This window comes from Myxocyprinus asiaticus, chromosome 13 (assembly GCF_019703515.2).
Source record: "Myxocyprinus asiaticus isolate MX2 ecotype Aquarium Trade chromosome 13, UBuf_Myxa_2, whole genome shotgun sequence".
NCBI lineage: Eukaryota > Metazoa > Chordata > Actinopteri > Cypriniformes > Catostomidae > Myxocyprinus > Myxocyprinus asiaticus.
The window spans coordinates 11,604,523-11,617,354 of NC_059356.1; the positions used below are offsets into that span (position 1 = coordinate 11,604,523).

Consider the following 12,832-nt stretch of genomic DNA (forward strand, 5'->3'; position numbering starts at 1 on the left):
AAATATATCAGTCAAGTGACATGATAGATATAAATGCTACCATTAAATTAGTTTCAGTCCTTTCCATAGAAAGAAACTACAGTATTACATCCATAGACTGAAGCTCTCAGACAGAAAGAGTCTCTTATGATCTTTGGTCAGTATCTTTTTGTTCCCATATATTTGTACCATGTCCACTGTATTCACATGTGTACAAACAATAAAATATATATTTTTTATTTATGATAATTGAAATAGAATGGCTTTCCTTGTCATGACAAAACATTAAAATGTTTCATAATGTACTACATTTGTTTTATACATTTCTAGGATGTATTAAGACTTGTGTATGTATAAACTAGTAAAAACTGACTTGTATCTGTAAAAGTATGTTTCGTTTTGTCTATAGTGTACAAGCTGCTAAAGGACAGGGTAAGTTCACAGCAATCTGAACAGTTTTGTTCATGGTCATATATCAAACTAATTTTTGAATGAAAATGTTTTTTACTCCACATCTGGATAATCTTCATTTTATTTGTAATTCTGGCTGATTTTTTAAACCCAACCACATGATGTTGTGTTTTAATAAATACACAGGGGCCTGGTGGAGAATGCAAATTTTGCAGTTCACTTTAAGAAGCCATAATGTCCACTGACTGAGACGAGTGAGTATTCTGGATTTTCAGTGGTGTTTTGTCCTGCTACAGGATGAACGGTAAGATTGGGGAACGCAGCGTGGGGTATCCTTTGAAGTCCTTCAGGTAGCTGCGATGTTTCCCTTTGGCCCAAACGGTCATCCGTATGAATCCCACCACAGTGAAGAACAACACAGGAACACACTGAGTCATCAGAGTGAATCCAAGCCAAGATCCCACCTGCAGGAGAAAACAGTTCAGATTCAGTCACATTCACTCTACTGAACAACTGTCCCTTATTTACTCTCTGTGGCCAGTAGGGGTCAGCATGTAAAGGGCCGCACACAAAGGATGCGTTCTTGTATTCAAAAATAGTCCCCCATTCCAAGTTTTTACATTTCGCAATATTGCATTTTGATTACAGTAAGGTTTGACGTTTTACAAACCACCCCTTAAAAAAAATTGAAATTTAAACAAAAACATGATGTGCAGTTTACCTATATAGAGTACAAAAAAATTACCAATACCAAACCGCAGCTTTGAGAAAAGTTACATTTTAGTCACAAATAGGTATTAAGTAATTTAACTAAAGTCAAACGTTTTGAAAATATAGTAAAAATACCTACCTAGTTGGTTTTCTTTAAAGAGATAGTTCACCTGAAAATGAAAATTCTCTCATCATTTACTCACCCTCATGCCATCCCAAATGTGTATGACTTTCTTTCTTCTGCAGAACACAAATGAAGATTTTTTTTAACAATATCTCATCTCTTTGGGACCATACAATGCAAGTGAATGGTGACTAAAACTTTAAAACTCCAAAAAGCACATAAAGGCAGCATAAAAGTAATCCATACAACTCTGGTGGTTTAATCCATGTCTTCTGAAGTGGTATGATAGGTGTGGGTGAGAAACAGATCGATATTTAAGTCCTTTTTTTTACTATTAATTCTCCTCCCTGCACAGTAGGTGGTGATATGCATGAAGAACATGAATCAACAAAAAACAAGAAAGTAAAAGTATAGATTTATAGTAAAAAAAAGGACTTAAATATTCAGAAGACATGGATTTAACCACTGGAGTCTCATGGATTACTTTTATGCTGCCTTTATGTGCTTTTTGGAGCTTCAATGTTTTGGTCACAATTTGATTGCATTTTATGAATGTACAGAGCTGAAATATTCTTCTAAAAATCTTCATTTGTGTTCTGCAGAAGAAAGAAAGTCATACACATCTGGGATGGCATGAGGGTGAGTAAATGATGAGAGAATTTTCATTTTTGGGTGAACTATTCCTTTAATTGTCCTCAAAATGCCAATATAAATTATCTTTACCACAAAAAAAAAAAAAAAAATGGAATGTTGTATAAGATTTTATTTAAAAAAAATTATTTTATACATTTAAATAAAGTGTTAAAAAATATAGTGAAAATAAATTTGTTGCAAAACAACAGCCATATACAACACAAGAACGCATCCAGTATAAACTCCCCTTAAGACTGCATGTATTAAATCAGTGCTGCTCTCACTGCAATCACTCAGACTGGGTCTCACCTCATATGTGTAGTTTGGGCATGAAACAAGTGCAAATATCCATGTAAATGGATTCTTGGTTGGATAAGGAATCTTCTTCATCTTGGAGCCTTAATATAAAACAAGTAGATGTGTTGTCACATTAACAAAACCATAGTGTTTTGACTCAAGATTTGTGGTTGATTTTGTAGATCTTACCAGGTGGTTTGAGATTACGCAGAGTCATGTGAATCGAGAAGTTTCCTAGTTGACAGAACTGTTGAAATCATAAATCAGTATATGACGAAAGCTGATAAGACAGATAATGAAACAACACATTATAGGAAAAGTGTGCACAGTGGAAAGACAGATGCTTACTAGAAAGATTCCAAGTGCAGTTTTTACCTGGTTTTCACCAAAATCTGCTTGTAAACAGATTCATAGATTGACTTTAAGGGTAGCAGTACAGCGCATTCACAGAATTGTCAATATTAATCTAAAAAAATGAAAAACATGATAATAAAAAATGGCACAGAGCAGTTAAGAGTGAGATATTACATACATGGTGGTGTGTAGAGAGGGTGATTGATGTAGTAAGCCATCCATGCTGCAAAGCACCAGTGATAGGAACAGCTCTGTTGAAAAAGAAAACAAATAATGCACTGTGATTTACAGAGGCCCTGTTGTAAATATATATTAAAATACTTTGTTCTTAACTCAGTGGTTCTTTTTTCTAACTTTTATTCTACAGACATGGTTAAGGGCTTTTCCAAGATCCCTTAATCTTCCTACAGGTTTCAAGATAAATCAACCAAACTCAGACTGTTCTGACATAGTGATGATTATCAGAATGATTTTTACATAGTGGATAATTCAAAAGTCGAAAAATCCCAGAATGTATAAATGAACCAAGACTATTCAAATTCAAAAACGTGAACAAATTCAAATGTAAACAAACACACACAAGGCCTTTAATCTTCTCTCTCTCTCAATCTCTCTCTTTCTGTCAATCTGTTGGTTGGTTGGTCAGTCTGTCTGTCTGTCTATCTATCAATTGATGTATCAATCTGGTATCTGATGTTTTTCTGTCTGTCTTTTCAACCGATTTTAAATGTTCAGATAAGGCTTTGTCAAGCCAATATCAAACTTTGTCTTCTTGCAACACTGCTAAAACACAAATTCCTAAACTTTGGGGATCAGCTTATAGGAACAGTTCACCCCAAACTGAAAAGTCAGTCATCATTTACTCACCTCCATGCCGTTCCTACCCTGTGTTAATGGCTTTCTTCCGTGAAACTTGGAAAAGTATATGTTAGGCTAAATGTCCGAGCTACTATTTTCCATTGAAAGAAAGCAGATTTATACTACCAAAAAAAAAAAGGACAAAAAGCATCATAAAAGTATCATAAATGTAGTCTGTATGATTTGTGTGCTATATTACAAGTCTACGAAAATGTTAATCACTGAAAATATTCCCCTCTGCCACAGCCAAAGTCTCATTTGCCATTGCATTTTTCATACTTGTCACATTTCAATCATGCACGTAACACATGAGAGTAAATGCTGTTTGGCATCAATTGAGTGTAACGTGATGTCTAAACGGCACCATTTTTTAACTGAACACAAGAAAGCTGGAAAAAAGGACTGTTTTTTCCATCCCCCTGCAGCCCGCTCCCACAACCATCCACCATTTGCTCTGTCATTATTCTAAAGCCCCACTGACTACCTGCAAAGACTGCTCTAAATATTGGATAATTTGATGCACGTGCTGTGTGCACATTTTTACAAAATAAATTAGCTCAGAGGTGGCATGAATGCATTTACATAGCAATTAAAATGGCATAAATAATGTTATGGGATTAATGTTTTAAATATACAATTATGAAAATAAAAATATGAAATGAATTAAAATATGAAATCATACTTTTATATAGGAAAATATAAATTATTAAATATATGCTCTATCATAACAGCAACAGTGTAAGTCTGCACTAATGCAGTTCTAACTATCTTGCAGTTAGGTTATAACGTTTTAAAAACATTTTACAAACTACACTTGATCAGTACCAAACAGCAGTTTTGACAAAAGTTACATTTTAGTCACAAATACGTTTTAATTATATAAATTATAACTACATTAAAACGTTGTGAAAACTGTGAAAATACCCACCAAGTAGGTTTTCTTTAAGTAGCCTCAACATGTCAATGTAACTTTTAGATTTTTCCCATTTTCTCCCAATTCCCAATGTGCTTTTAAGTCCTCGTGGTCGCGTAGTGATTCGCCTCAGTCCAGGTGGCGGAGGATGAATCCCAGTTGCCTCCGCGTCTGAGACCGTCGACCCGTGCATCTTATCATGTAGTTTGTTGAGCGCGTTGCCACGGAGACATAGCGCATGTGGAGGCTTCACGCCATCCACCGCGGCATCCGCGTTCAACTCACCACGTGCCCCACTGAGAACGCACCACATTATAGCGATCACGAGGAGGTTACCCCATGTGACTCTACCCTCCCTAGCAACCAGACCAATTTGGTTGCTTAGGAGACCTGGCTGGAGTCACTCAGCACACCCTGGGATTTGAACTAGTGAACTCCAGGGGTAGTAGTCAGGTCTTTACCACTGAGCTACCCAGCCCCCCCCAATATAACTTATTTTTAACTATAGAAAAAACTGGAATGTGGTGGAAGGTTTTATGTAGGTTTTAAAAAATAATGTATTATATACATTTCAATAAAGCATTTCTAAAATGTAATGTAGTGAAAATCCCTTTCTTTAGGCCAAACTACACTGATTTTATTGAACTTGTATGATACTTCATGATATACTTTCTATGGTCCTTTCTGGATACTACAAAATGGTATGAATCACCATCAACTTTCATTGTACGTAAAAACAAAAGAAAACATTCTGTCTAACAGCTTCTTTTGAGTTTTACAGAATACAGAAAAATATGGAGTTGAAACAACATGAGGGTTAGTAAATGATGACAAAAAGTCAATTTTGAGGTACATTCTGAAAAACAACAAATCTTAACATGCATCAGTCACTGTCTGCTGCTGTCTTCTGAGCATCAAATTGGGAAACAGTGTGTTAAAAGTGAATATATTTCCCAAACCCTAACCCAAACCAAAAAAAATCACAATTGCATTGCAACCTCACTTTGAAAATGTTGCGCAGTGGCATGGTGCCATGGCAGAAGCGATGGATGAATAACGTCTCCATGATTCGCTTTACATAATGAAAGGAATGACACACACAGGCGATACTGTAGAGAAGAGACAGAAGCCCATGAAGAGATAAACAAGGTCAATAAGTTCAGTTTAATACCAGTTCATCAAATCAAAGTTTATTCCTTAGTGATGTCAATCAAAACACTTTGCAACACAATTCCCAAAATAAACTTCTGGGTCAGTATATGGGTTGGCCAATAGGTCAGCTGTTAGAAGACACTGTTCCCATAGTCCATGGACTGAATCCAACAGACAGAAAATTATGCTTTATCGGACTGACACTTACTGCACAACCCAGTGGTTACTGGTGGTGAATTCATACTTGGGAGAATAGATAAAAGGCAGTCTAAAATAAAACATCAGGTATATGACAAGTGGTCCAATGCACTCGATTAGGAACACCTGCAAGAAAGCAAACACATACACAATTAGGGATAGGCAACACACTCTCATAACAATACATCCAGCCTGATCTAATAAAAACTGCATGACCATTGCAATATTTTTTTTTTTACAGATGAGAGGACATCCTTACCCTTTACCAGTGCCTAAACCTAATAGATAATGTCCTAAAAGAAAATGAGAGGTAACCAAAATAGAAATCTTTACCCTTAACCAACACCTAAACCTAACCGATAGTGTCCTAAAAGCAAATGAGAGGTAAACAAAACAGACATCCTTATCCTAAACCAACACCTAAACCTAACCGATAGTGTCCTAAAAGTAAATGATAGGTGAACAAAACAGACATTCTTACCCTTAACCAACACCTAAATCTAACAGATAGTGTCTTAAAATTAAATGAAAGGTAAACAAAACAGACATCCTTACCCTTAACCAACACCTAAACCTAACCGATAGTGTCCTAAAAGCAAATGAGAAGTGAACAAAACAAACATCCTTACCCTAAACCAACACCAAAACCTCACCGAAAGTGTCCTAGAAGCAAATGGGAGGTAAACAAAACAGGCATGCTTACCCTTAACCAACACCTAAACCTAACAGATAGTGTCCTAAAATTAAATGAAAGGTAAACAAAACAAACATCCTTACCCTAAAACAACACCTAAACCTCACCGAAATTGTCCTAGAAGCAAATGAGAGGTAAACAAAACAGACACCCTTACCCTTAACCAACACCTAAGCCTAACTAATAGTGTCCTAAAAGTAAATGAGAGGTAAACAAAACAGACATTCTTACCCTTAACCAACACCTAAACCTAACCAATAGTGTCCTAAAAGTAAATGAGAGGTAAACAAAACAGACATTCTTACCCTTAACCAACACCTAAATCTAACAGATAGTGTCCTAAAATTAAATGAAAGGTAAACAAAACAGACATCCTTACCCTTAACCAACACCTAAACCTAACCGATAGTGTCCTAAAAGCAAATGAGAGGTAAACAAAACAGACATCCTTACCCTAAACCAAAACCTAAACCTAACCGATAGTGTCCTACAAGTAAATGAGAGGTGAACAAAACAGACATCCTTACCCTAAACCAACACCTAAACCTAACAGATAGTGTCCTAAAAGCAAATGAGAGCTAAATATAGCTGTAAACGAGGTGCAAAATGTTTTGTGATTGGATCACCAAAAAACACATCGCATTTGAGGTTTAAAACGCCATCCTGATCCATCCCGGATGGCAGCGAAGCACCATCTCTCACCAGTCAATCACCCGCCAAACAAAAGTTTAAACTTACATGCAGATTTAAAAGGAAATAACTGATTATAAAAGCGATTACATACCCAAGTATAAGAACTTCACAGCTCTTCCTCAGTGTGTCTGTCTGATTTGAACATGCAGGTTGACATGATGACAAGCACACACACCTAAAGCTGAACTAACACAGGTACTCCACTAAAACAACCAAACATTTTGCTTGAAATGTTGCGTTTGTGGTTAGGTTTAGGGGCAGGGTTGGGTTAGGGAATCTAAAATATTGATATGATAGAATGTAATAAACGCTTATTTTTTTCTAAATGTAATGAAACATATTGCGGTTAAACATGCAATTATGAATCCAATAATTGTGACGGAATTGTCATCATCATCATTCATCATGAGATTGCCTGAATAGGAAACCTAAGGAATTTAATGCTTCTGGTTCTGATTCCACTTAATGATTTCATTGGCAGAAGAATGACATTCAAGAATTAAGTTTTTGGTTTTCAGTTCCCAACCCAACGTGCAATATTAAAGGGGTGATATCATACACTTTTATCATTTTATTTTTCTCCTGATGTCTACTTAAAATGTAAGTAAAGTGTTCTGTGTCAAAAAGAGGTCATTTTCCACCTTTTGTCTCTGGCTTTTTTAATTAAACAGGCTGTTTGTTTTTTTTGCTTGTTTTTTTTGTGCTGCTGTGCCTTTAAGAAATGCCCCCTTTGCATGTGAAATGAGCAATAGCACTAAGTGCTTTCTCCGGCTCTACACACACATTGGCTGTGGTTTTGCCGCCGTGTCAAACGACAGTGGATTCGCCCAATCTGATCACCTAATGGTTACATTAACAAATAAACACGGACATCATGTGTTATTGTATTCATCTATCTGACGTAAGAAAGTTGCGGAAGTTCAGGACAAGCCATTTTTGCAGCTTAGTTTCAACAAATGCACTTGGATTGGGGAGGAAGTTTTGAGATCTGAAAATATAACAAACTCTTTTATCTCAAAAGATCAAGAAAAATATGATTCCTTACATGATGTCACCACTTTAAAGGGATAGTTCAACCAAAAATGAAAATTCTCTCATCATTTACTCATCTTTATGCCATCCCAGACGTGTATGACTTTCTTTCTTCAGCAGAACACAAACGAAGATATTTAGAAGAATATTTCAGCTCTGTAGGTCCATTCAATGCAAGTGAAATGGAGGTCCAAAAAGCACATTAAGGCAGCATAAAAGTAATCCATATGGCTCCAGTGGTTAAATTTAAGTCTTCCGAAGTGATATGATAGGTGTGGGTGAGAAACAGATCGATATTTAAGTCCTTGTTTACTATAAATTCTCCTCCCTGCCCAGTAGGTGGTGATATGCATGAAGAAAAAGAAGATTTATAGTAAAAAAGGACTTAAATATTGATTTGTTACTCACCCATACCTATTATCTTGCTTCTGAAGATATTGATTTAACCACTGGAATCATATGGATTACTTTTATGCTGCATTTATGTGCTTTTTGGAGCTCCACAGTTCTGCTCACCATTCACTTGCATTGTATGGACCTGCTGAGCTGAAATATTCTTATAAAAATCTTTGTGTTTTGCAGAAGAAAGAAAGTCACACATCTGGGATGGTATGTGGGTGAGTAAATTATGAGAGAATTTTCATTTTTGGGTGAACTATCCCTTTAAATATTTACTATAAAAAAGAAAAGCTCAGTAATGAACCAACTTTCAGTGTAGATCATACTCATGCCACAGTTCTTTAAGAATCAATTATGGCTCTTAATCAGCAACATAACCTCTGACCCTACCCCTCCCACATGCTGATAACATCTCTTCCCCGTGAGACTCAGGACAGGGGCATGAAGGGCTACGCATGCAGGAGGTGAACAGGAGGTGAAAGGGATCAACACCTGGGGGAATGGGGCCAGAGAGATTACATGTACTGAAAGAGGACTGCATACTGGGGAGGTGAGAGAAAATTGAACCACAGGACTGTGTACGTAGTGTACAGACATTGACCCCAATTTTACATGTGCTGCCTAGATACAATTAACTTTTCACCCTATAACACACATCCATAAAAGATTAAACAAAGATAATAAAATGGATAGTTCCCATTGTAATTTCTGATTGGATGAGACTGAAGCCATTAAAATGACACTGTAAACTGATCAATAGGGTGTTTTGTTTAGTTTCTAGGCATTGCTAGGCTTATTGCTTCTGTTCTATTGCTAGGGTGTTTTAGTAGGATGCTTGGGATGGAGGGACAGACGGATGGATGGACAGACGGAGAGAGAGATGCTTGGGACGAACTGACAGATAGATAGATAGATAGATAGATAGATAGATAGAAAGATAAAGACAGACAGACAGACAGACAGACAGATAGATAGATAGATAGATAGATAGATAGATTTTTCTTACTGATTATCTGTAGTAATTCAAATAGTGCTGTTATCCGACAGTGGTCTATGCATGTATGCATTTCTGTGAGCATCTGTTTGCACATGCCTAAATGTGAGAATGAGTGTATGTTTCAGTAGTTATTTGTTTAGTGAAACGCTCACAGTTCCCCAGGACATCTGTGCTCCCAGGTCTCTGAAGTAGAAGGCTGTAGTGGTTCCTACAGGCAGCTCTTGAAGGATCTCTTCATCTCGTAGGGGTTTTCCTTCTGAAAACGACCAAACACACATCATCGTTTTCAGTCCTCAACGATTTACTTATATATACATATATATATATATATATATATATATATATATATATATATATATATATATATATATATATATATAAGCATATACACTGATGAGCCAAAACATTATGACCACTCACAGGTAAGGTGAATAACGTTGATCATCTCATAACAAGAGATTAGATGGTGAGATGGTTCTCGTAGTCAGCGTGTTGAATGCAGGAGAAATGGGCAGGAGAAGACCTGAGCAACTTTGACAAGGGCCAAATTGTTATGTGAAGACGACTGGGTCAGAGCATCTCTGAAAAGGCAAGGCTTGTGGGGTGCTCCCATTCAGCAGTGGCGAACACCTACCGACAGTGGTCTGAGGATGAACAAGAGTGGCCTGGTCCGATGAGTCCCGTTTTCTTTTACATCATTTGGACGTCCGTGTGCATCGTTTACCTGGGGAAGTGATAGCACAAGGATGCACTGTGGGTAGACGACAAGCCGGTGGAGGGAGTGTGATGCTCTGGGAAATGTTCTGCTGGGAAACCCTGGGTCCGGCCATTCATGTGGACGTCAATTTGACACATGCCAGCTACCTAAACATTATTGCAGACCAAGTACACCCCTTCATGGCAATGGGATTCCCTGATGGCAGTGGCCTCTTTCAGCAGGATAATGTGCCCTGCCATACTGCAAAAATTGTTCAGGAATGGTGTGAGGAACATGATGAAAAGTTCAAGGTGTTGCCTTGAACTCCAAATTCCCCAGATCTCAGTTCGATTGAGCATCTGTGGGATGTGCTGGACCAACAAGTCCGATCCACGGCGGCTCCACCTCGTAACTTACAGGACTTGAAGGATCTGCTGCTAATGTCGTGCTGGCAGATATGACAGGACACCTTCAGGGGTCTTGTAGAGTTAATGCCTTGGCAAGTCGGTGTTGTTTTGGCAGCACGCGGAGGACCAACAGCATATTAGGCAGGTGGTCATAATATTTTGGCTCATCAGTGTATATATAGTACTACAGTTATATAAAGCAGATCAACTCACTTGGGTCCAGGCATAAAGACTGTCTGGCAGGATACAAATGTTGATCTGTGGAAATTGAAGCCTGACATTTAAGACTTAAATTCGATGTCATCAACTTATCATATTCTTTGTGAAGATATTTAAAGTTTTTGCAGCCTCATAGGTTCTTTAGCACAGAGCAGAGCTTACTTGAATTGTGGAACATAGACTTAATGTCCAAAATAGTGGCTGTTGGCTCTACCTGCAGAAACATAAACAGCTTCTAATTATCTAGGACATTTCAACACCCACAGGAATGTTCCTACCAGTAGCACATGCTCTCAAAAAATAAATAAACAAATAAATTCCCCTTCTGTCTCTCAACACAGCATTTATTCAGACTGACAGCTTATGTTGCACATGAGATTTTATTTAAATACTGTTATTTAATGTGAATGCTTAATGTTCTGTTTCATACTTTAAATGATATTATTTTTATTTTCATACTAGTCTTTTACCATTTTCACTGCTGCAACACTGCAGTTTTCCTCCTGAGGGATAAATAAAATTTACTCTGTTCTATTCTAGACATGTTGTGGCTAAGCGATGGATCTCGCACAGGAATTCCTGGAAGCCCAGAGGACATTCTCATCTTCCAAAAGCAACATGACTACTGCAAAACCCAGCAGACACTGATCACCTTATTACTACAAGTTACAGCATGTGCAATACGGTCACATTAGTGTAGCTATCCGTCATCAATGACAGCTGATGATTACAGATGAAAGATGATTTCTTTACTCCTCTGAGACTTAATAGACAATCTCAACATAAATGTAAATAATTTTTTAATATAATAAATAAAATTGATAGATTTTATTATATGTGCAATTTAATTACAACACAGTCACAATAAGAGGGTAGTTGACAGTTTTAACATTAAGATTTCATGTTAAAATTGGAACAAAATTTGGTTAGATTAGGGTTAATTAAATTAATGTATAAGGAAAAATGTATATCTAAGGTCCTGTAACTAAGTTCTTTGCCATTTTAAATGATGTTTTTGCCTTTACCGTTACATTTTAACATTTTAAATATACAAATTTTCCATTAACTTTGTCAAGTAGCATGATGTCATAAAAGCTGCATGCATAACAATTGTAAAAGAAGGAAGAAATACTGCTTAAAATGGTACATTGTAAAAGTGGTAAACCTCCAACTGTTAGCTTAATAGGCCATTTCTATGTTTTGTTGGTGAAAACCTAATGTATTAAGATTGATTCTGTGATTTTAAATACTTATATACTTATTTTTAAGTATTAACTAATTATAAAATACTCATGTAAATTATTTATTTATATAAATCCTTCTTTTTTTTTTTTTATCTAATTTTTGACTTGAATAAAACCAGTTAATGAAGCACATTTTTAGGTTAACATTTTTTTAGTGCAGTTTGAAATGGAGTACAACATGTCACAACGCAGGACATGTCAACTATCCAAAAGTATTTTGTGTCAACTACCCGGAGCCAAACATGACAATCATGGCACTGTTTACTTTGCAAGACACTCATGCCCTTTCTATCATGGGCAACAATGTAAAAGTCTAAAATATTCAAGTGTTTGCTCTAAAAGCTGCTTACCTTATCCAGGAGCAGCAGTTTCTCTTTGGTCTTGGCATCTAAGATCTCTACCTCAAAGTAAACGATTCGTTTAGGCTTTTTCTGAAGTTTTGCTCTGGGTTTGGGAGCAAGTGCTGATGTTTTATCATTCTTCCCTTCTTTTGCTTCTAAAGCTAATACATCCATGACACTTTCTCACGCAATGGATCTTGTGTTTTAGCCTGTAGTTAAGAGGAATGATTTCACCCTAGCTGTCACAACCTACCACTCCTCAGACCTTCCTCAGTTCTTCATATCAGAATTAATCCAAAATCCAATTCAAGTTCTCCTTCTTTGAGCACAGTGCAAATGTTGCAAGAGATAGAGTCTCAAGTGAAGTGCAGATCAAGTGCGGTAAGACTGAAAAATCTCCCACCTCTTAACACCTGAGGGCTGGCCACCTCCTCTGAAGATGAAATCTGATAGACCCAAGACATAATCCATGGCGCACC

General features: G+C 36.8%; 1 protein-coding gene across 1 annotated transcript; it reads right to left on the reverse strand.

Moving 5' to 3' along the window:
- Positions 1-463: 463 nt before the first annotated feature.
- LOC127450699 (very-long-chain enoyl-CoA reductase-like) lies at positions 464-12,832 on the reverse strand. The gene is made up of 11 exons (XM_051714983.1): positions 12,363-12,832; positions 10,931-10,982; positions 10,763-10,807; positions 9,598-9,701; positions 5,641-5,756; positions 5,284-5,389; positions 2,688-2,760; positions 2,504-2,547; positions 2,345-2,402; positions 2,168-2,256; positions 464-854 (listed from the first exon to the last, which is right to left on the reverse strand). Exons 1-11 carry the CDS (start codon positions 12,525-12,527, stop codon positions 681-683), a joined length of 1,026 nt encoding a protein of 341 aa, XP_051570943.1. The 5' UTR covers positions 12,528-12,832; the 3' UTR covers positions 464-680.